Genomic DNA, 21,346 nt, shown 5'->3' with positions numbered 1-21,346 from the left:
ATTCTGTGTCTCTTTCGTTAGGTTTATTCCTAGGTATCTTATGGTTTTGGGTGCAATTGTAAATGGGATTGACTCCTTAATTTCTCTTTCTTCTGTCTTGCTGTTGGTGTAGAGAAATGCAACTGATTTCTGTGCATTGATTTTATATCCTGACACTTTACTGAATTCCTGTATAAGTTCTAGCAGGTTTGGAGTGGAGCCCTTTGGGTTTTCCACATATAGTATCATATTATCGGCGAATAATGATAATTTGACTTCTTCTTTGCCCATTTGGATGCCTTTAATTTCCTTTTGTTGTCTGATTGTTGAGGATAGGACCTCTAGTACTATGTTGAATAGCAGTGGTGATAATGGACATCCCTGCTGTGTTCCTGACCTTAGCGGAAAAGCTTTCAGTTTTTCTCCATTGAGAATGATATTTGCGGTGGGTTTTTCATAGATGGCTTTGATGATATTGAGGTATGTGCCCTCTATCCCTAAACGTTGAAGAGTTTTGATCAGGAAGGGATGCTGTACTTTGTCAAATGCTTTTTCAGCATCTATTGAGAGTATCATATGGTTCTTGTTCTTTCTTTTATTGATGTGTTGTATCACATTGACTGATTTGCCTACATTGAACCAACCTTGCAGCCCTGGAATAAATCCCACTTGGTCGTGGTGAATAATCCTTTAATGTACTGTTGAATCCTATTGGCTAGTATTTTGATGAGAATTTTCGCATCTGTGTTCATCGAGGATATTGGTCTATAGCTCTCTTTTTTGATGGGATCCTTGTCTGGTTTTGGGATCAAGGTGATGCTGGCCTCATAAAATGAGTTTGGAAGTTTTCCTTCCATTTCTATTTTTTGGAACATTTTCAGGAGAAAAGGAATTAGTTCTTTAAATGTTTGGTAGAATTCTTCTGGGGAGCCGTCTGGCCCTGGGCTTTTGTTTGTTTGGAGATTTTTAATGACTGTTTCAATCTCCTTACTGGTTATGGGTCTGCTCAGGCTTTCTATTTCTTCCTGGTTCAGTTGTGGTAGTTTATATGTTTCTAGGAATGCATCCATTTCTTCCAGATTGTCAAATTTGTTGGTGTAGAGTTGCTCATAGTATGTTCTTATAATAGTTTGTATTTCTTTGGTGTTAGTTGTGATCTCTCCTCTTTCATTCATGATTTTATTTATTTGGGTCCTTTCTCTTTTCTTTTTGATAAGTCGGGCCAGGGGTTTATCAATTTTATTAATTCTTTCAAAGAACCAGCTCCTAGTTTTGTTGATTTGTTCTATTGTTGTTTTTTATTTTTGGTTGGTTCTATTTTATTGATTTCTGCTCTGATCTTTATGATTTCTCTTCTCCTGCTGGGCTAATGGTTTCTTTCTTGTTCTTTCTCCAGCTCCTTTAGGTTTAGGGATAGGTTGTGTACCTGAGACCTTTCTTGCTTCTTGAGAAAAGCTTGTACCGCTATATATTTTCCTCTCAGGGCTGCCTTTGTTGTGTCCCACAGATTTTGAACTGTTGTATTTTCATTATCATTTGTTTCCATAATTTTTTTTCAATTCTTCCTTAATTTCCCGGTTGACCCATTCATTCTTTAGAAGGATGCTGTTTAGTCTCCATGTATTTGGGTTCTTTCCAAACTTCCTCTTGTGGTTAGGTTCTAGCTTTAGAGCATTGTGGTCTGAAAATATGCAGGGAATGATCCCAATCTTTTGATACCAGTTGAGTCCTGATTTAGGATGGAGGATGTGATCTATTCTGGAGAATGTTCCATGTGCACTAGAGAAGAATGTGTATTCTGTTGCTTTGGGATGAAATGTTCTGAATATATCTGTGATGTCCATCTGGTCCAGTGTGTCGTTTAATGCCTTTATTTCCTTGCTAATCTTTTGCTTGGATGATCTGTCCATTTCAGTGAGGGGAGTGTTAAAGTCCCCTACTATTATTGTATTATTGTTGATGTGTTTCTTTGATTTTGTTATTAATTGGTTTATATAGTTGGCTGCTCCCACATTGGGGGCATAGATATTTAAAATTGTTAGATCTTCTTGTTGGACAGATCCTTTGGGTATGATATAGTGTCCTTCCTCATCTCTTATTATAGTCATTGGCTTAAAATCTAATTTATCTGATATAAGGATTGCCACTCCTGCTTTCTTTTGATGTCCATTAGCATGGTAAATTCTTTTCCACCCCCTCACTTATATCTGGAGGTGTCTTCGGGCTTAAAATTAGTTTCTTGGAGGCAACATATAGATGGGTTTTGTTTTTTTTTATCCATTCGGATACCCTGTGTCTTTTGATTGGTGCATTTAGCCCATTAACATTCAGGGTAACTATTGAGAGATATGAATTTAGTGCCATTGTATTGCCTGTAAGGTGACTGTTACTGTATATGGTCTTTGTTCCTTTCTGATCTACCACTTGTAGGCTCTCTCTTTGCTTAGAAGACCCCTTTCAATATTTCCTATAGAGCCGGTTTGGTGTTTGCAAATTCTTTCAGTTGTTGTTTGTCCTGGAAGCTTTTAATCTCTCCTTCTATTTTCAAAGATAGCCTAGCTGGATATAGTATTCTTGGCTGCATGTTTTTCTCATTTAGTTCTCTGAAAATATCATGCCAGCTCTTTCTGGCCTGCCAGGTCTCTGTGGATAAGTCAGCTGCCAATCTAATATTTTTACCATTGTATGTTACAGACTTCTTTTCCTGGGCTGCTTTCAGGATTTTCTCTTTGTCACTGAGACTTGTAAATTTTACTATTAGGTGATGGGGTGTGGGCCTATTTTTATTGATTTTGAGGGGCATTCTCTGAATTTTGATGCTCATTCCCTTTACCATATTGGGGAAATTCTCCCCAATAATTCTCTCCAGTATACCTTCTGCTCACCTCTCTCTTTCTTCTTGTTCTGGAATCCCAATTATTCTAATGTTGTTTCATCTTATGGTGTCACTTATCTCTCGAATTCTCCCCTCGTGGTCTCATAGCTGTTTGTCCCTCTTTTGCTCAGCTTCTTTATTCTCTGTCATTTGGTCTTCTATATCACTAATTCTTTCTTCTGCCTCATTTATCCAGAGCCTCCATTTTTTATTGCACCTCATTAATAGCTTTTTTAATTTCAACTTGGTTAGATGTTAGTTCTTTTATTTCTCCAGATAGGGCTTTTATATCTCCCAAGAGGGTTTCTCTAATATCTTCCATGCCTTTTTCGAGCCTGGCTAGAACCTTGAGAATTGTCATTCTGAACTCTAGATCTGATATATTACCAATGTCTGTATTGATTAGGTCCCTAGCCTTTGGTACTGCCTCTTGTTCTTTTTTTTGTGGTGAATTTTTCTGTCTTGTCATTTTTCCAGATAAGAGTATATGAAGGAGCAAGTCAAATACTAAAGGCTGGCAACAACCCCAGGAAAATATGCTTTAACCAAATCGGAAGAGATCCCAAATCGTGAGTCGGGAGAAAGGGGATAAAAAGAGGTTCAAAAAGGAAGAAAGAAAAAAAAAGAAAGAAAAGAATTAAAAAAAAAAAAAGAAAACGAATAAAGAAAAATATAAAAAAGAAAAAATATATATATTAGATAAACTAGTTAAAAATCGTTAAAAAAGAAAAGGGTAAAAGTTAAAAAAAAATTTACCAGAAGGTGAGGAAAAAAAATGAAAAATAAAAAAATTAAATTAACTGCAGGACTAAAAAAATCACAGGGAGAAAGCCATGAGCTCTGTGCTTTGCTTTCTCCTCCTCTGGAATTCTGCTGCTCTCCTTGGTATTGAAACCACACTCCTTGGTAGGTGAACTTGGTCTTGGCTGGATTTCTTGTTGATCTTCTGGGGGAGGGGCCTGGTGTAGTGATTCTCAAGTGTCTTTGCCCCAGGCGGAATTGCACCGCCCTTACCCGGGGCCGGGCTGAGTAATCCACTCAGGTTTGTTTTCAGGAGCTTTTGTTCCCTGAGCACTTTCTGTAGAGTTCCGGAGGACGGGAATACAAATGGCGGCCTTCTGTTCTCCAGCCCGGAGGAGCCAAGAGCCCGGGGCCCCACTCCTCAGTGCGCACTCAGAGAACAGCGCCCAGTTACTCCCGTCTGCCTGACCTCTGGCCGCGCTCTGAGCTCACAGAGCCTGTGGCTGGTTCAAGGTAACACCGAGATGTGAGCTTACTGTCGGCTCTGTCTCTGTAGCTGGTTTTCTTGTTCCAATCCCGCAAGCTCTGCGACTCTCAGACACCCCTGATCCTTCTGTGACCCTGCGGGACCTGAGGCCACGCTGACCCCGCGTGGGCTTCGCCCTGGTTTAGCCTCTGGAGCGATGTCCCTCAGTGGAACAGACTTTTAAATGTCCTGATTTTGTGCTCCGTTGCTCTGCCACTTGCCGGCAGCCAGCTCCTCCCCCCCGGGTCTATCTTCCTGTTGCTTTGGATTCACGTCTCTGCCAGTCCTGCCTTTCAGAAAGTGCTTGTTTTTCTGTTTCCAGAATTGCTGTTCTTCTTCTCTTCGATCTGCTGAAGGATTTGCAGGTGTTTGCAACCTTTAGATAAGCTATCTATCTGATCTCCTGCTAGCTGAATTAGTCTCAGCCTGCTACTTCTCTGCCATCTTGACTCCTCCCCCCCATTATCCCATTTTTTAATTGGCCACTTCCCTTTCCCCTTTCTCTCCTCTTTCATCCTTCCCTGTCCCTCTCTCTTTCCTTCCTTCTCCCTGTGTGTATACATGTCTTTGTGTGGATGCAGGTTTTTATTTTTCTTAGACAGACTTCTGGGGTAGAAGTTGCTGGGTCATGTAGTAAGTTTCTGTTTACCTTTTTACGGCCCTGATGAAATGCATCATTCTCCGTATCTTCTACAGCATATTCTTAGAGTCTTTGTGATAAAAATGTCATTCTTAGAGAGTCATTCTGGTGTGAATGAAATAATATGTCATGGATTAACATACGGGTAGCTACACTAGTGATATCCTCTCCTGTTTTATTGGTCGTGTGTATATTTTCTTTGGAGAAACATCCATTCAGAGCACCCTCACTGTCCCTTTTGGGTTTTCTTATTATGTGGTGTAAGAGATCATATATTCTGAACACAAGTTCTTTAACAATCCTGCTTTTTAAAAATCCAATTGACAATCTCTGTTGAGTGGAGTGTTTAGTTAATTCAGATTTAGTTTTGATATACTTGTTTCTACACTTCCCATTTTGCTTTTTCTTTCCTGGTTTTCTCATATCCCAAGAGATCCTTCTGTTCCTCCTTTTTTGAGTTACATCTTAGTGATTGATCTAGGTATGACTGTGTGCATCTTTTCAGTCTACTCTAATTCTGGTCAAATGTGGGAACTTTGTTTCAGCAGATCTCATTTTCTTCTCTGTGCTCCTAGTGTCATATGTTATATCTGTGCATGTTACAGCAGCTCAACAATACAGTGACATAACTAGTGCTTTATAGACTCTTCTTTTCACAGTCTTTCTCTGGGAATGTCATTTATTTTTGCCTTTGTTTTTTTAAGAATAGTTTTGCTGGATATAGAATACATTGTTGCCTTTTTTAAAATCTGTAATCATTTAGATTATGTTATCCCATAGGCTCCTAGCTTCCATTCATTTTTTGTAAGAAGTTAGCTGTTAATCATAATTTTGGTCTCCTTTTGTGATAGGTTGTTTTTTTTTCTCTTGCAGATTTCAAGGTTTTGTGTTCATTTGTTTATCCTTGATTTTAGCAGTTTGACCCCATGATGACACGTTTAGGTGTGGATGTCCTTGTCTATTTCCTGGTTAGGATTTACTGGGCTTCATGGATCTGCAGATTAGGTTTTCATCAAATTTAAGCAATTTTTGGCAATTGCTTCTTCAAATATATTTATTAATCCTTTTCTGTCTTCCTTCTGGGGATCTCCTTATCATTAATCTGGTCTCAGGCTTTGTTCATTTTCTTCATTTTCTTTTCTACCCCTCTGCTTGAGATTGAGTAATTTCTGTTGATTCTTCAAGTTCACTGATTCTCCTGTCATCTCAAATCAGTTGAATTTTCCATTGCAGGTACTGTATTTTTCAGCTGTAAGTTCCCATTCAATTCTTTAATTTACTTTGTATTTTTTTTTATTTTAATTTTTATTTTGTAAAGGTTTTTTTTTTTTTTAAATTTGACAGAGAGATCATAAGTAGGCATATAGACAGGCAGAGAGAGAGGGGGAAGCAGGCTCCCTGCTGAGCAGAGGGCCCAATGTGGGCCTCGTTCCCAGGATCCTGAGATCATGACCTGAGCTGAAGGTAGAGGCTTAACCCACTGAGCCACCCAGGCACCCCTGTATCTTTTTATTGAGACTCTTCATGTGTTGTGTCATTTTCATCATGCTTTTCAGCACTATTTCCATTAGTCTTTGACCATGTCCATGTAGCTCTTTTAAATCTTTGCTGAATCTACCATCTGGAAATACTTAGATGGTTTCTCCTTAATGCTTTTTGTAGTAAGGGTCACCTTTCTTGTCTCTTTGTTTTATAATCTTGTTGAATTTCAGGTAATGTAGCAATTAGGGGTTCTGATTTCCACCCCAGGGGGTTGTCTTGTTCTGCTTAATAACTTGCCTCCAGTAAATTTATGAAGTCTGTCTCTCCTGCAGTGTGCAGCCATTGATGTCTCTGTTCATTTCTTAAATTTTTAAGTCTTGATTCCTACATGTTGCTGCTGTGCCTGCATCCTTTCACATTTAGCCAACGATTGGGCAGATGTTGTGTGCAGACCCCATTATTCATGCTTTCTCCTCTGCTGATGGCTCTGTGTGGGCTTCTATGTCCATTCAACATTTGGGTCATTTTCAAGGCTTCCTAGTTTTTGCTAACAAGCTTTTTGCTTCTTTGCGTATGTGTGCATGGCTTGGCAACCATGGGTATGTGGGTGGCTTGAACCAGCTTCAGTTTCAACTGCATGCCCTGGGTAAACCTGGAATTTATGTGGAGTGCTTATCACATTCAGATGGCTCTCTGAACTCTCAGAGCTTACAGTTAAGTACCTTGCTACTCTTACCTTGTTTCCCCCAAACAGCATTGCAGCCTCAGGCTAGAGAACCCTGTCTGCTTAGCATGGAGGCCACCTCTTTGACTTACTCTGCCTCAGGTCAGGCAAGTCCCTTCTCTAAGTGACAGGTTTCTGGCATGGGAGGTGAGAGCACAGAACAGACTCACACAACTCCAATCAAACTTCAGTAATTTTCATGAATAAACACTTCTTCTTTTGTTGTAGGTCTTTAGAGTCTTTAAAATATTATTATCCAGATTTATAGCCCCGGAGCGGCGAGCAGAGCGGAGGCCCCGCCGCCCCGCCACCCCGGAGCAGCGAGCTCAGCAGAGGCACCGTGGCCCGGCCTCGCGCCACCCCGGAGCGGCGAGCCTAGCGGAGGCCCCGCCGCCCCGCCGCTCCGCTGCCCCGGAGCAGCGAGCTCAGCAGAGGCACCGTGGCCCCGCCCTCGCGCCACCCCGGAGCGGCGAGCCTAGCGGAGGCCCCGCCGCCCCGCCGCTCCGGTGCCCCGGAGCAGCGAGCTCAGCAGAGGCACCGTGGCCCCGCCCTCGCGCCACCCTGGAGCGGCGAGCCTAGCGGAGGCCCCGCCGCCCCGTGGACCCGCCGCCCCGCCGCCCCGCTGCCTGGGAGCGGGGAGCCGAGCGGAGGCCCTACCATACTGAGATCTTAGAGGCTTGGGCCTCGCACATGCGCGTTGGGCACCTTTAGTCACTGCCCTTTATGCGCAGGCGCAGCCACGCCGGATTCAGAGGTGCGCAAGCGCATTTGTGCTTGGCGTCATAGTTACCGTTGTTAGGTGCTCCAAGATTCCTAACTGTTGCGTGGTGGGTTTGGCTTATCTCTAGCACTGGTGTTGGTGTCTAGAAGCGGCGAAGAGCCAAGCGGAAGGTGAAGTGGTGGTAAAGCCTCTAGGCTTTGCAATGAAGAAGTTTTTTTGTTTTCAGAGTGGGAAGGTGTGCTCATCCTCGACCTCTGACATCGAGGGGATGAATGACTTGATGGCTTGGGTTCACAAGGAGGAAGTCACGGAGACCCAGCCCCGGTATAACATCCGCCGGAAAGAGCTCAAAAAGATCCACAAAGTTGCTCTCCTGGGTGATATATGGAATATGGATCAGTTGCTACTGCGTGGGAAGAACGTGAATAAAAGAGACAAGAGGAAAAGGTAATAGGCATTAAGGGCCTGCTTAGCCAGAGGGAGTCATTTTGTGTTTATGTAGTGAACTTAGATTGACCCCGCCCCTCCCAGAGGAAATTACTTGCAAAGCCTAGATAGATACAAGGGCAGGTCAGGCCAGGTGAAGACATCCAATCAGTGGGATGCGCATATATCTACTAGGGTAAATTGAAATTCAGTTGGCCATCTGTATATTTACTAGGGTAAATTGAAATTCAATTGGCCACACAGAGAAAGCCCAGGCAGTTTTCTCTGTGTGTTGCAGACCTAGCATGATTGTGCAGTTTTCTCTGTATATCACAATCTCATTGCCCACCTGTGTATAGCCCGGCAAAACGACCTCTAGAAAAGTCTGTGAGGCTGGGAGGGTTCATCTCTTTGCAAGAGACAGCCCTGAGCGGTCAGTTTGATTCTCGATGCTTGGCGCGAAATAAAGCATTGCTTGACCTTCGCTTTGTATCAGTCTCATTCCTTTGATTACGGGATTGTCCGGGAACAAACAATGAGCACGGAGCCAGCATCAGGATTTCTGGGAAAAGCCTCTGGATGTAAGATCACGGGATCCTGTCTGTCTGATTGTGGAGCTCCAGGGTATGGCCCACCGGGAAGGACCTGGAGCAGCCATGCTCCCCAGGGCTAGAGTGGATGCGGGGACGCCCCTTCCCTCTACTGGTAGGTCGCCAGGGAGTTCAAGTCCCTATCAGCAGTCAGGGGGTTTGAGTCCCCCTAAGCTGTCACCAGGTGTTCGAGTCCCCCTAGGCAGCCAGGGGGTTCGAGTCCCCCTAGGCTGTCAGGGGTTTCGAGTCCCCCTAGAAAATCCCCACCTGTGGCAGGACCACTGGGCCTTCAGTTGTCCTTGTCTTGTTTTGTTGTTGTTGTTGTTGTTGTTGTCTGTTGTGTTGTTTGCTGTGTTTGAAAAAATGGGGCAAGCAGAGAATGAGGGGACTCTGACTTTTAATGGGTATAACTGGAGCCAACTGTGGTTAGTCTAACTCGAGACAGAGACTTTAAGGAATATTCCCAAGCAGCTGCTGAAACTCTCTTTGTTTTGGGGAAGTTCCTGTCTTCTATGGCCCGATGTGGACTGCCTAGCCCCTCCCCCTTGCTGGCAGGAGAGCATGGCATCTGAAGTGGAGTGGGCCCAGGTGGAACATGAAATATGTTAAGAAAGAGGTTACTAAACTGATGGTTGTCTGTCTGTCTCAGGGTCTTAATGGGTAATTGTTAAAGTAGCTCTCAAAGTCTTTGGTATCCTGAAACTGTGAAAACGTGAAGGTTTGCTTGAATGACAAATGGAATTAAATTTGTTGTACATCTAGGTCTTAACCAAATGGGATAAAATGCTAGAGCGTTGGTTGTTGGAACAGTTTTGTGCTTTTGAAATCTGCTGGTGAACATGTTTTGTACTTAAATGATTCTTAAATTTGCCTTCTAAGAATTCTCTTGTAAAATGACTTCCGCCTTAAAGGAAATTCATATGGGTAGACTTTCAGGACAAATACAGGTCTTTGATATGTTAAAATCCTGGAACTAAAATGGGAAAGAATTGCCAGAAGTAAAAGCTGCATTCAGACTAAACCAGAATGAGTAACATGGGACTAGATGAACTGAAAGATTGTAATGTTGTATCTTTTGATGTTTTGTCTTATTTTAAACATTACTGGTTCCGTAGTGTTTGCTCTCCCAGGCTTGTTAAACTTTTTCTTAAGTTATCTGTAACTTACAGAGATGTAAAAGTAGTCATTTGTAAACAAATGAAGGTATTCAACTCTTTCTCTCTATCTGAACCCTCTGAAACCGAAAGGTCTCAGCAAGTATTCTTTCTTGCATGGCAATCAGTCATTTGCATAAGTTCAGTAAGAATCGGTTCTCCTTGTAACAAGACACCATTGGAAACACTGGTTATTTTACCAAGGCTTTGACTGGAATGTCATATTTGAAAAGATTCAGCTATGACTAGACAGCTTAAAGGAACTAAGGTGGACATTATAAAACCTGGAGCCTGAAAGCCCTTTGGTACTGTTGGCCTGATACCTTGCTTAGAGAGTTCCCAACAGCCTCCCCAGGAGAGTAAAGGATATCACTTCCTGGCAGATGCAGGAACCTCTGGATACTTTGGGGACCTCAGGAAGAGGAATTCGCCCAAATTGAGAGGTATTGCAGGCATGTCTGATGGCAAGTATGTGGCTTGGCTTCTGGCCTGGAGAGGCTACTATTAGTTCAGCCTAGAGATTCCTTATGAGAAGTTCCAGCAAAGCAGATTCTAGAAGATTTATATGATCACTCACTGTTCTTGCAGAGCTTATGTAAGTAATTAGGCCAAGTTTGTTAAAGCTGGACTTGTTTTTCAAATAAATTAGTCCTGGTTTGGTTATCTCTGGAAATGAGGGTTATTTTAGAGAGAAAAATTATGTTTTAATAATACACCTTTATGGATGTTAAATTCAACGTTTGATTGTCTTTAAATGCTTGCTTACCTAAGCTAGACAACCTGAGGTAAACGTCAGGGAAGTTGCATGATAGCTTGTTTAGATGATCTTGCTTTTGCCAGTCAGTCAGCTGCAGATATAGGGAGGAAACTTCAGAAAATTGAAGGATTTGAAGGGAAGAATGTGACTGAGTGAGTGGGACTAGTAGAAAAGGTGTTTAACTACAGGATGTACAGGAGGAAGATCTTGGCCTTACAATCAGGCAGGTAGGGGATGGTAAATGGAAGGACAAGCCTAAGCACAGAGTAGGCAGGCAGGAAGACGTCGATTCAGATCAGTGTGCTTACTGTAAGGAAAAAGCGCATTGGGCCAGGGAGTGCCCTGAAAGGAAGATGACCATGCTGGCCTCCAGAGACTGAAAGGGCTGTGGTTCAGAGCCACTCCCCGAACCTCAGGTAAAAACTGAAGTGGAGGGGAAATCAATTGAAACCTATGGGAAAACTATCTGAAGAGGAAGTCTTGGTACAAGGGGTGAATGGCATAGAAAGACATAAATGTACAACTGTGCAGATGTCTGTGGCAGCTGTAGATGAATACCTTCTTTACAAGCCAGTCTCAGAACCAGAGGAGACAAGAGAAGGGAGCCTTCTCCAAACCCTATAGGAAACAATGGGGCCTAATCCCTATGCCCTCCTCTCCCTCCTGGGCCCCCAAAGAACTGTTTATACCATCTTAGATCTCAAAGATGCATATTTCTGCATATCTTTAGCAAGGGAGTCTCAGCCCCTTCTTTGCTTTTGAGTGGCCCAATCCACAGGAAGGATTTCAAGGCCAACTCACATGGACAGGACTTCCCCAAGGGTTCAAGAATTCACCCACTATCTTCAGCGAGGCCCTAAATGAGGATTTGCATAAGTATAGAACCTCTAACCTGGGAGTCACTCTGTTACAGTATGTTGATAACTTGCTAATAGCCACTGAGGACTATGAGTCATGTTCGTGGGGATGAGAGCTCTCTTACATATTCTGCAGGAAAAGGGTATTGGGTGTTAGCAAAGAAAGCACAGCTTTGTCAGAGCCATGCTACTTATCTAGGCTTTGATCTCCACGAGGGAGTGCGTTCACTGTCTGAGTCCAGGAAACAGGTTATCACCCAATACCCCCAACCCCACCACGTCTCAACAAGTGAGGGAGTTTCTTGGGATGGTGGGCTACTGTAGGCTGTGGATACTGCAGTCTACGGATATTGCCTGACCTCTCTATGAACTGGCAAAGGGGGGGCTCACTATGATAGAGTGGACGGCTGAGGCAGAAGGAGCATCTTGGGAATTACAAACAGCCTTACTGAGTGCCCCAGCATTGGCCATCCCAGAAGCCCTTCCAGTTGTATGTGGATGAAAAAGCAGAGGTGGCCAAAGGAGTTTTGACTCAGACTCTGGAGGCTTGGCAAAGGCCAGTAGCCTATCTTAGCAAGAAACTAGATCCAGTAGCAGCTGGGTTCCCCCTTGTGTCTGCAAAATTGCTGCCATGGCCCTCCTGGTCAAGGATGCAAGTAAATTGACTTTGGTCAAAATCTCATCTTGACCACCACCCACACTACCAAAGGCCTTCTCCAGAATCCACCAGACCGATGAGTGATGAATGCCCGAGTGACAGGGTATCAGGGCCTCCTCCTCAACAAAACAAGAGTGAGCTTCCGGCCCCCAGTGGTGCTAAATCCAGCCACGCTGCTGCCAGTAGAGCTGGCTCACCACCTACATGACTGCGGGGAGGTCCTAACCCGAGTCACAGAAGTAAGGGCGGCCCTCAGAGACATTCACCTTCTGGATGCAGAGGTGACTCTGTTCATGGATGGGAGTAGTTACATGGTCAATGGAGAAAGGGATGCAGGGGCTGCGGTGGTTTCCCCTGAGCAGGAACTCTGGACAGCAGCCCTGCCACATGGAACATCGGTGCAAAATGCGGAGCTGATTGCACTGCTGATGGCCAAAGGTAAAACTGCCAACATCTATATGGACAGCAGGTATGCCCTTGCTACTTTCCATATACATGGGGCTATTCATAAATAAAGGAGCCTATTAACAGCAGAAGGAAAAAGAATTAAAAACAGAGAAGTAGTACTGGCTCTCCTCCAAGCTATTTGGGACTCAAAAGAGGTGGCCGTTATGCACTGCCCAGGACACTAAAAGGGGACTGGTCTGATTTCAAAAGGAAACCAATTAGCAGATCAACCTGCAAAGCAAGCACCCCCCAAAAACAGTGCAGGAGCTGGTTACACTTCTGGCTCCAGCCCTACCAGAAAAACTGAACTATTCAGAAGATTTAAAGTATTTACAAAAATGACCTAAATTAGACTATGAGGAGAATTGGGCTAAGACTAAAACAGGAAAGTTAATTCTTTCTCGGAGACTAGGTAAGAACTTAGTAGGCCAGATAAATCAGGGTACTCATTTGAGGACATGAAAACTTAAGAAGCTTATAGGCAAGCAGTTCCAGGTTTCTAAATTAGGGCGTATGTTTCAGGATCTAGTTGATGGATGTGCTAAATGCCAGGGAGTAAATGCAGGAGGAACTAAAATGGGAAGAGGGAAAAGAGAAAGAGGTAAGGAATCAAGAATTTTTTTTAATGTTATTTTTTAAATTTATTTTTTATTTTCTTTCAGCATAATAGTATTTATTGTTTTTGCACCACACCCAGTGCTCCATGCAATCTGTGCCCTCCATAACACCCACTACCTGGTACCCCAACCTCTAACCCCCCTGCCACTTCAAACCCCTCAGATTGTTTTTTAGAGTCCATAGTCTCTCATGCTTCACCTCCCCTTCCAATTTCCCCCAACTCCCTTCTCCTCTCCATCTTCCCATGTCCTCCATGCTATTTGTTATGCTCCACAAATAAGTGAAACCATATGATAATTGACTCTCTGAGCTTGACTTATTTCACTTAGCATAATCTCTTCCAGTCCCAGCCATGTTGCTACAAAAGTTAGGTATTCATCCTTTCTGATGGAGGCCTCATACTCCATAGTGTATATGGACCACATCTTCCTTATCCATTCATCCGTTGAAGGGCATCTTGGTTCTTTCCACAGTATGGAAGCCGTGGCCATTGTTGCTATGAACATTGGGGTACAGATGGACCTTCTTTTCATTACATCTGTATCTTTGGGGTAAATACCCTCCTGTCACCGAGGGCACTTGGCGGTCTTCCCTCCTGAGGCTGGGCAGCAAGGGGTCTGGTGCCCAGGCTGGCTGAGCAACAAAACAAAATCCTCAGCTGCCTTTGGACCCACTCATAAGTCCCCCTATAGGCCACTTAAGAGACAGCTTTGATATGACTGAACCACATTTCAATAGTGACAGAAAAGAAATGAAGTATATACAGTATTTCACTTTATTTTTTAATATTTTATTATTGACAGAGATACAGAGGGAGGGAATACAGCAGAGGGAGTGGGAGAGGTGGAAGCAGCCCCCCACCCCCAGCAGAATGCCCGATGTGGGGCTTGATCTTAGGACCCTGAGATCAGGACCTGAACCCAAGGCAGATGCTGAATGACTGAGCCACCCAGGCGCCTCCAGTATTTTATTTTTAATGGACATCTTTTTATATGTTAATGTTATAAAAAAAGGTCTAATCCCATAATAGATCAACTTCTGGGCTACAAATTTTTTCGATAGAATCCAATATATAATTTTATCTATGTCCACTTTGTATGTATGTTATTTACTGAATGGCTGTCGAAATAAATTTTGAATTGGGAAGATGGTTCTGTTTGTGATTAGGAAGACGTATTTCTCAAATGTGTACTCTTCCACATTCCATAAAGCAAATAAAATCATCATGGTTTTAAGAATTTTGTGTTAAACCTGCTCTCTTTTATCATTGTGATGACATTAAGAAATTTTTTGGAATCACTAGAGTGTACACCTGAAAGTAATATAACACTGCATGTTAACTGGAATTAAAATAAAAACTTAAATTTTTATAAGTAGACAGATATACCCTTCCAGATATCAAAATGTATCTGAAGTTTCCACAAATTACACAGTTACTAATGGCTGAAAGGATAGATGAATGAATGGGGCAGAGAAGAAAATGCCAAACACCTCAATATGGTGACATTTCATATTAGTAGGAAAAGGTGAATTATTCATAAATGGTGAAGAAAGACCTGCTATTTATTTATAATGGTATTAAATACTAATATTGATAATTGGTAATTTTTGATTTTCATATGATCTATAAATCTAATAAAATGAAAAAAATAATTTCATTTTTATTTAATATAATGTATATGAAAATCTATCATATATAAACATATGATATATTTATGTATAAGATATAGAAAATATATATTATTTTATATATAAAATATATATAAAATACATAATGTACAAAAATAAAACTGTTCCTGTTTATTTGAATCCTGAGCTTCCTTTGGCTTAAAGTTTCTTGAAAATCAGAGTGAAGAATTACTTAAAAAGAATTCTTCATTATTTTAGTCCTCTTTTCCCATAATGCTTTCAAGAACTAAAATTTATTTAAATGCCAACCATGTGACTAGAACTGCAGTAGAGCTGTTGTATGTATATAACATTATTACATTTAACGTAAGGCACATTGATTGTGTGATGCCCCACCATTTTGTATACCAATAAGAAATCTTAAAAAATTCTGCCAGTTATAATTGTAAGACATTTTGAATTCTAAATCACATTCCAATGTCAGAGATACTAAAAGGTGACAAAATGAGCCTCCTAGAATCATTGATATGTAGTATTCTTGTGAATATTTAAAACATATCTGAGAAGTAGGCATAATTGTATCACTTTACCTAATGGGATTTGTACAGTAGTAGCAATAGTAATAGTCATAATAATAATATGTAACAAACTTTGCATAGATCCTCATTTAAGCATGGTGATGAGGTCTCGTGAGATACCTATTCTTTACTTTATTTTTATTAGTTTTTAGTAATCTCTGTAGCCAACATGAGGCTTGAATTCATGATCCTTGAGATCAAGAGTCACATGACCTTCAAACTGAGCAAGGCAGGGAACATGAGCTAACTGTTTTTATCTCCATTATTTGATGAGGAAATTGAGGATAAGGCTGAACCATAACTATTAAGTTTAAATCCTATCCCAGGTTGAGCTGAATCCTGAGGTCACGCTCTACCTAGTCAGATAGCCTGCTCTTTTATTAGTATGGTGAATGATCACTAGTAATTATTGTACTTTCTTCAAAAGAAAATGAAATCTTTGTTTTTGAGTCAAAGGAATAAGATGCTATTTAATGTTTACCATTTCATGAATTAATTGCATGTTTTGAAATAGTGCACTATAATTTCCTAAAACATTCTTTCACTTCCATAGGACGCCTCTCCATCTGGCCTGTACCATCGGCCATGCTGACATGGTAGATTATCTTGTAGAGATGAAATGCAAGCTTGACCTCTATGATGGAGACTATAGGACTCCTCTAATGAAGGTGTGTGGTAGCAGCTGTGTCTGCCTGAGATGGATTTGATTTAATTACTTAGAATGAAAATTTATTACAATTAAATGTAACTAATTAGTTGTAGCATGCTTGCTTTAATTCCCAGAATTTACACTCTGTTTCTTGGGATACTACTGACAGGCTGTACAATACCAGGAAGAGGCATGTGTAACTACTCTTTTAGAACATGGTGCTAATCCAGATCTTACGGATAAGTTTGGCAATACTGCCCTCCACTATGCTGTTGCTGGTGAGAACACGTCAATAGTAGAGAAGCTGATTTTATACCATGCAAATATTGAAGCAAGAAACAAGGTACGTAAACATTATTTATAAAGTATTTGAAATTTTAAAACATATATGTATATATAAATTTTTTAGCTACAAAACATTTATTTACATATTTATTCATATATGTAATAAATAATAAATACTGAATTCTATCATCAAGTCATATACCATGGAAACAACTCCAAAGCCAGGGCAGGGAGGACTAGAGAACGATGAAGCCCACGGAAAGGGCAGAGCTCTGTTTCCCAGCCACTCTTCCACCCCAGAAGGAGAATATTCCCATTAGTGTTTGGGAGTGGATGGTGGGCTCAGAGCCCACAAAGGCTTGAAGGCCTGAGGGGAGTGAGGTGATGATGGAGGCTGGGTGGTGTGCAGGGACTTAGGAAATGGGTGCTGCTGGGAAGGGGTGGGAGACCATGACCCAGTGGGGTAACTTGGGTGAGTGTGAGTGGGAGGAGAAAGCAGCAGGTTGCAGGCCCCGGGCCCTCCAGGCCCCAAGGTTCTGAAGATGAGAGCAAGGGGATCGGGTCATGACATCCTCCAGGGGCATCTACTTGTGCTCATAGCCACTCTGCCTGCCATGTCCCACACTGGGGTCTCCCATTTCACAGAGTAGTTCCTGCTTAGCATTGTGTAGGTCCTCAGGGGGTAGTAGCTGTGCATGGGGAGTCAAGGGGGACTGCACTCACTCTTCCATTTGTTATTTCTTTGACATGTCTTATCTCCTACCACTGCCCTTAAGGAAGCACTGTTGATTGACATAGATAGGGTCAATTTTTCATAAATAGAATCTCGAGCATTCCCTGAATGAAAATACTTTGAAATAACTTCATTGTCTAAGATTTCACTTTATTTTTATTTTTTAATTTTTTTTCTTGAGCTTAATTTTTGGAAATACATTTTTTTTTAGGGACTGTAAAGAAAGAAAGCAGGAAGAAAGCACATATGCAGACTTCTAAGAAGAGAAGCATGTTCTTCACATAGCAGGAATTTTTCTGTCTTGACTTCTAGTAGTAGTTCTAATTTTACATGGAATATGCCTTATTCTGCTCTAAGACCATGATTTAGTTATAGGGATAGGGAAGTGATCTATGTTTCTAAGATTCAGTTGATATTAATACTAGTCTTTGATACATTTTCATTCTTAAATGCAGCAATTATCTACAATTGATTATAGTTATAAAGTTTTTGTTGCCCCAAGTGTTGGTTTTCTTCAAGTTTTGAAAGAGGCCGGCTTTGGCTAACAGTGCTGTAAACTGTCAAGTTAGTTATTCAAAGTTTTAAGATTTCACTTTAATGAACATTTTTTAAAGAAAGATCTTATGTATTTGAGAGAGAACGTGAGAGTGAACACACATGAGTAGGGAGGAAGGGCATAGGGAGAGGGAAAAGTAGGGGAGTCTGATGCAGGGCTGGATCCCAGGACCCTAAGAACAGGACCTGAACCAAAGGCAGACACTTAACTGACTGATCCACCCAGATGCCTCACAGCTGCTCTTTTAATTCAGAGTCCCATCTCCTTAGTGACCCATTTGGAGCAAGAGCACTTTATGTTGACATCTGGGATCCTGATACCATTGATAGAAGAGAATCAAGCATGTTGGTATAACCTGGAGAAAAGCTTTACTGGAAAGCTCTCAACAGTGTATCCCTGAAACTCTAATTCTGAAATGTTAATAGTTGCCATGAAAGTATTGTAAAATGGGGATAAGCAAATTTAAACCGATTTCTTTTGCGCTAGAGATAATGTGCAGTTCTGTAATATTTCTCAAACATCGAGGATCATTGAATCTTTCTATTGAGGCACAATCCTCACCTTCCAGGAAGTATATGTTCTTTGGAATGTAATTTAAGAAACACTACTCCAGAGATAATCATTTAGGCTGTTAACTCAGTAAAAATACTTTTAAGCTTTTATGGCTATGTTTTAGAGTTTGGAGATACAGAGATAAAATATAGTCCCTTCCCTCAAGAAGCTCTTGGTTTCGATGGGTGCAATAAAATAAGTGGAGTATACAGTGGTAAATGCTGTGATAGAAGCCGAGATTCTTGGAACCGGTCAATGTTTGAAGTAAGATTTGGAGAATGACTACAGTTAATCTGTTGAAGAGGTGGAGGAGGGCTATTTAACTTAATTTATTTTATTATTTTCAAAAATATTTTTTTATTTGAGAGAGTGAGAGTGGGAGAGAGATGTGAGCAGAGGGGTGGGGAAGAGGGAGAAGGAGAAGCTGACTCCCCACTGAGCAGGGAGCCTGACATGAGGCTGGATCCCAGAACCCTGGGCTCGGGACCTGAGCTGAAGGCAGACCCTCAGATTGAGCCGCCCAGGTCCCCTGAGGAGGGCTATTGCCAAGAGAAGGAGCAGCTGGTGAAAGAGGGGTGTGGGGGTGGGGGTGGGTGGAAAGGTAGGGGCGGTGGGAGGGGGTGGGGAAGACTGAAGGCTTGGGAAGGTGGGGGGTTGAGAGTACTTATGTATGTGTTTAAGGTTAGAGGATCCTTTATAGGTTTTAAAATTCAGTATGGAAATATGTAATTTTGTAAATTATAAATTGGTTTTACACTTTTACAGGTCCAATTCACACCGTTTTTACTTGCTGTAAATGAAAACAACCACAAAATGGTGGAATTGTTAATTAGAGAAAAAGCAGATGTACATGTGGTTGATAAGTTTAAAAGGTACAGTAGTTGTTTTTTTTTTAACCTTATATTGTTCTAGGGTGGTAATAATTAAGTCAGAAAGATTAACTTAATAAGAAGAGGATTAATTTATAATTACATAGTGAAAAATGTCGACATGTCATCAGTTAGGCAGAAATCAATTATTCTGATGGGGCAACATGAAGAACAGTATACACGAAATTTATATTCTTTCATATTATTGACTGATGTGATCTGCAGTCTTTTTTTTTTCTGCCATATGACTTTATGTTAGCTAAAAGGGTTTCATATTAGTTTTATTATAAAGTGTGGACTCCTTTTATTCTATGACACAATATTAAACTTCTTAACCCTTTTATAGTATTTTTTAGAAACTTCTACTTCATATACATTTTCCTTAAAAGATGCATATTAAACATAAATAGGAGTTGTTTTATCTTTTGGATGACTCCTTGCTTTAAATTTTTTTGTAAAGAATACTGATGTTATATGACCCCTAAGTGATTATTAATTACTATTACCAGATAGGGTGAGCTTATCATCCTTTTTCATCACATATATATATATAAATTTTCCATTGGTAAGGGTAGAAGGATGAAATATAACTCTAATCGAATAGATTTTTCTTTTTGTGAGGACAAATCATAGGTTGCTGATAAAGAGAAAAGAGATGGACTTTAGATAGACACAAGACTAGGTTTAATTCCTTTCCTACTTGCTGGGTATGTGACTCTGGAAACATTACTTATCATCATCAGATACGTTCTCTGATATGAAAAGGAGGATAATATATCCTTAAAGGGTTGTTGTGTGTAAATAATATCATATATATATATATATGTATATAGTATTTAATTTAGTGCCTAACCATGCTTATTTTAGTACCATTAACTGAAACTATGACTCTTTTATTACTGTTAGTATGAATGCTCTTATTTTAAGCCTGATAGTAGATTTTTTGTTTTTTTAATTTTAAAGATTTTTTTTTTTTTTGAGAGAGAGAGAGAGGGAGCGAGCATGAGCAGGGGAAGGGGTTAGAGCAGGGAACCAGATGTGGGGCTCACATCTAGGACCCCAATTTCATGACTGAGCTGAAGGCAGACGTTTAAATGACTGAGCCACCCAAACATCCTTGCAAGTAACTTTTTTTAAAAAAGATTTTATTTATTTATTTGACAGAGATCACAAGTAGCCAGAGAGGCAGGAAGAGGGAGGGAAGGCAGGCTCCACACTGAGCAGAGAGACCAATGTGGGGCTCAATCCCAGGACCCTAAGATCATGACCTGAGCTGAAGGCAGAGGCTTAACCCACTGAGCCACCCAGGCACCCCTGCAAATAACTTTTTATACAGACCTGTCCTCTAGAAGGCTTGGAAGTACACTGAATCAGCTTATGGGGAATTCTTTTTTAAAATCTTCACTCATTCAGTTAAGTGACCTCAGCATAGTTTATTGTTCATCAAATGACTTTAAACTAGCAACTTCTACTATCATACCCAGGTGGGACAAGAGGCTTATTTTTTGTCTTTTAATTTTAGCCATGGAGGTAATTTACAAAAATAAACACTTGAATTTGCAATGGTCAATTCTGTACTGACAGGAAAGATATTAACCTGGTAAAGTATATGAAATTTGCTGTTTAGATAACCCTAAGTTCCTAAGGGTGAAGTTATGTCTCTGTTATTTTAGAACAGCCCTCATGCTTGCTGCACCTTCTAAATCTCCAGATATAGTCAGGCTTCTTCTTCAGCAAGGTGTTAATACCTCTTCTCGAGATGAACGTGGATGGACGGCAGGAGACTATGCTCTTTTTGATGGATCTGATGGGTAAGTGTTTACATTAAAATGTTAGTTATTACTAAAGTGAAGTTTAAAATAATTGAACTTTTAGTTCTTATGTAACAGATGGGAATTCATAGTTTGATTCCGGCAATTTTGGGGCTGCAGTGAGTTAGCCCATGTCACTTGCCAGAAACCAAGACAAAGGCTAGACTAATCAGCATTAGAAATGAGTGCAGGATTTTTTTTTTAATCTCAGAACTATTGAGACCTTTATCTTTAGGGATCCTAACTCTATCTGTTTCATTCCAAGGATAACTGTTATGCATGGGGTACAAAGAATGTTACATTTGTGTGTTTATTCCTTCTTGCCTCCCTCCCTTCCTCCCTCTCCTCCTTTCCTTTCTTTGTAGATTTCATTTATAATTATTTCAGAGAGGGGCAGAGTAGAGACAGAGGAAGAAGCAGATTCCCTGCTGAGCAGGGAGCCTGATGTGGGGCTCAATCCCAGGACCCCAAGACTGTGACCCGAGCTGA

The 21,346-nt window shown here is 41.1% G+C and overlaps 1 protein-coding gene across 1 annotated transcript in view; it reads left to right on the top strand.

Annotated features, from left to right (window-relative positions):
• Positions 1–7,846: 7,846 nt before the first annotated feature.
• LOC309857114 (ankyrin repeat domain-containing protein 26-like) overlaps positions 7,847–21,346 on the top strand; it is a gene marked incomplete at its 3' end in the record, with an annotated part of 93,667 nt that continues 80,167 nt past the window's right edge. Inside the window, exons 1-6 of the mRNA XM_082749981.1 lie at positions 7,847–7,869; positions 7,915–8,135; positions 15,956–16,070; positions 16,221–16,394; positions 18,943–19,049; positions 20,720–20,857. Coding sequence (XP_082606107.1) covers positions 7,957–8,135; positions 15,956–16,070; positions 16,221–16,394; positions 18,943–19,049; positions 20,720–20,857 — 713 coding nt within the window. The 5' untranslated portion in view covers positions 7,847–7,869; positions 7,915–7,956. The remainder of the gene's footprint in view (positions 7,870–7,914; positions 8,136–15,955; positions 16,071–16,220; positions 16,395–18,942; positions 19,050–20,719; positions 20,858–21,346) is intronic.

This window comes from Mustela nivalis (genome assembly GCF_964662115.1).
Source record: "Mustela nivalis genome assembly, contig: HAP1_SCAFFOLD_392, whole genome shotgun sequence".
NCBI classification, from domain to species: Eukaryota; Metazoa; Chordata; class Mammalia; order Carnivora; family Mustelidae; genus Mustela; species Mustela nivalis.
The sequence above is the reverse complement of the archived record's forward strand: the minus strand, read 5'-3'. Positions and strand labels throughout refer to the sequence as shown.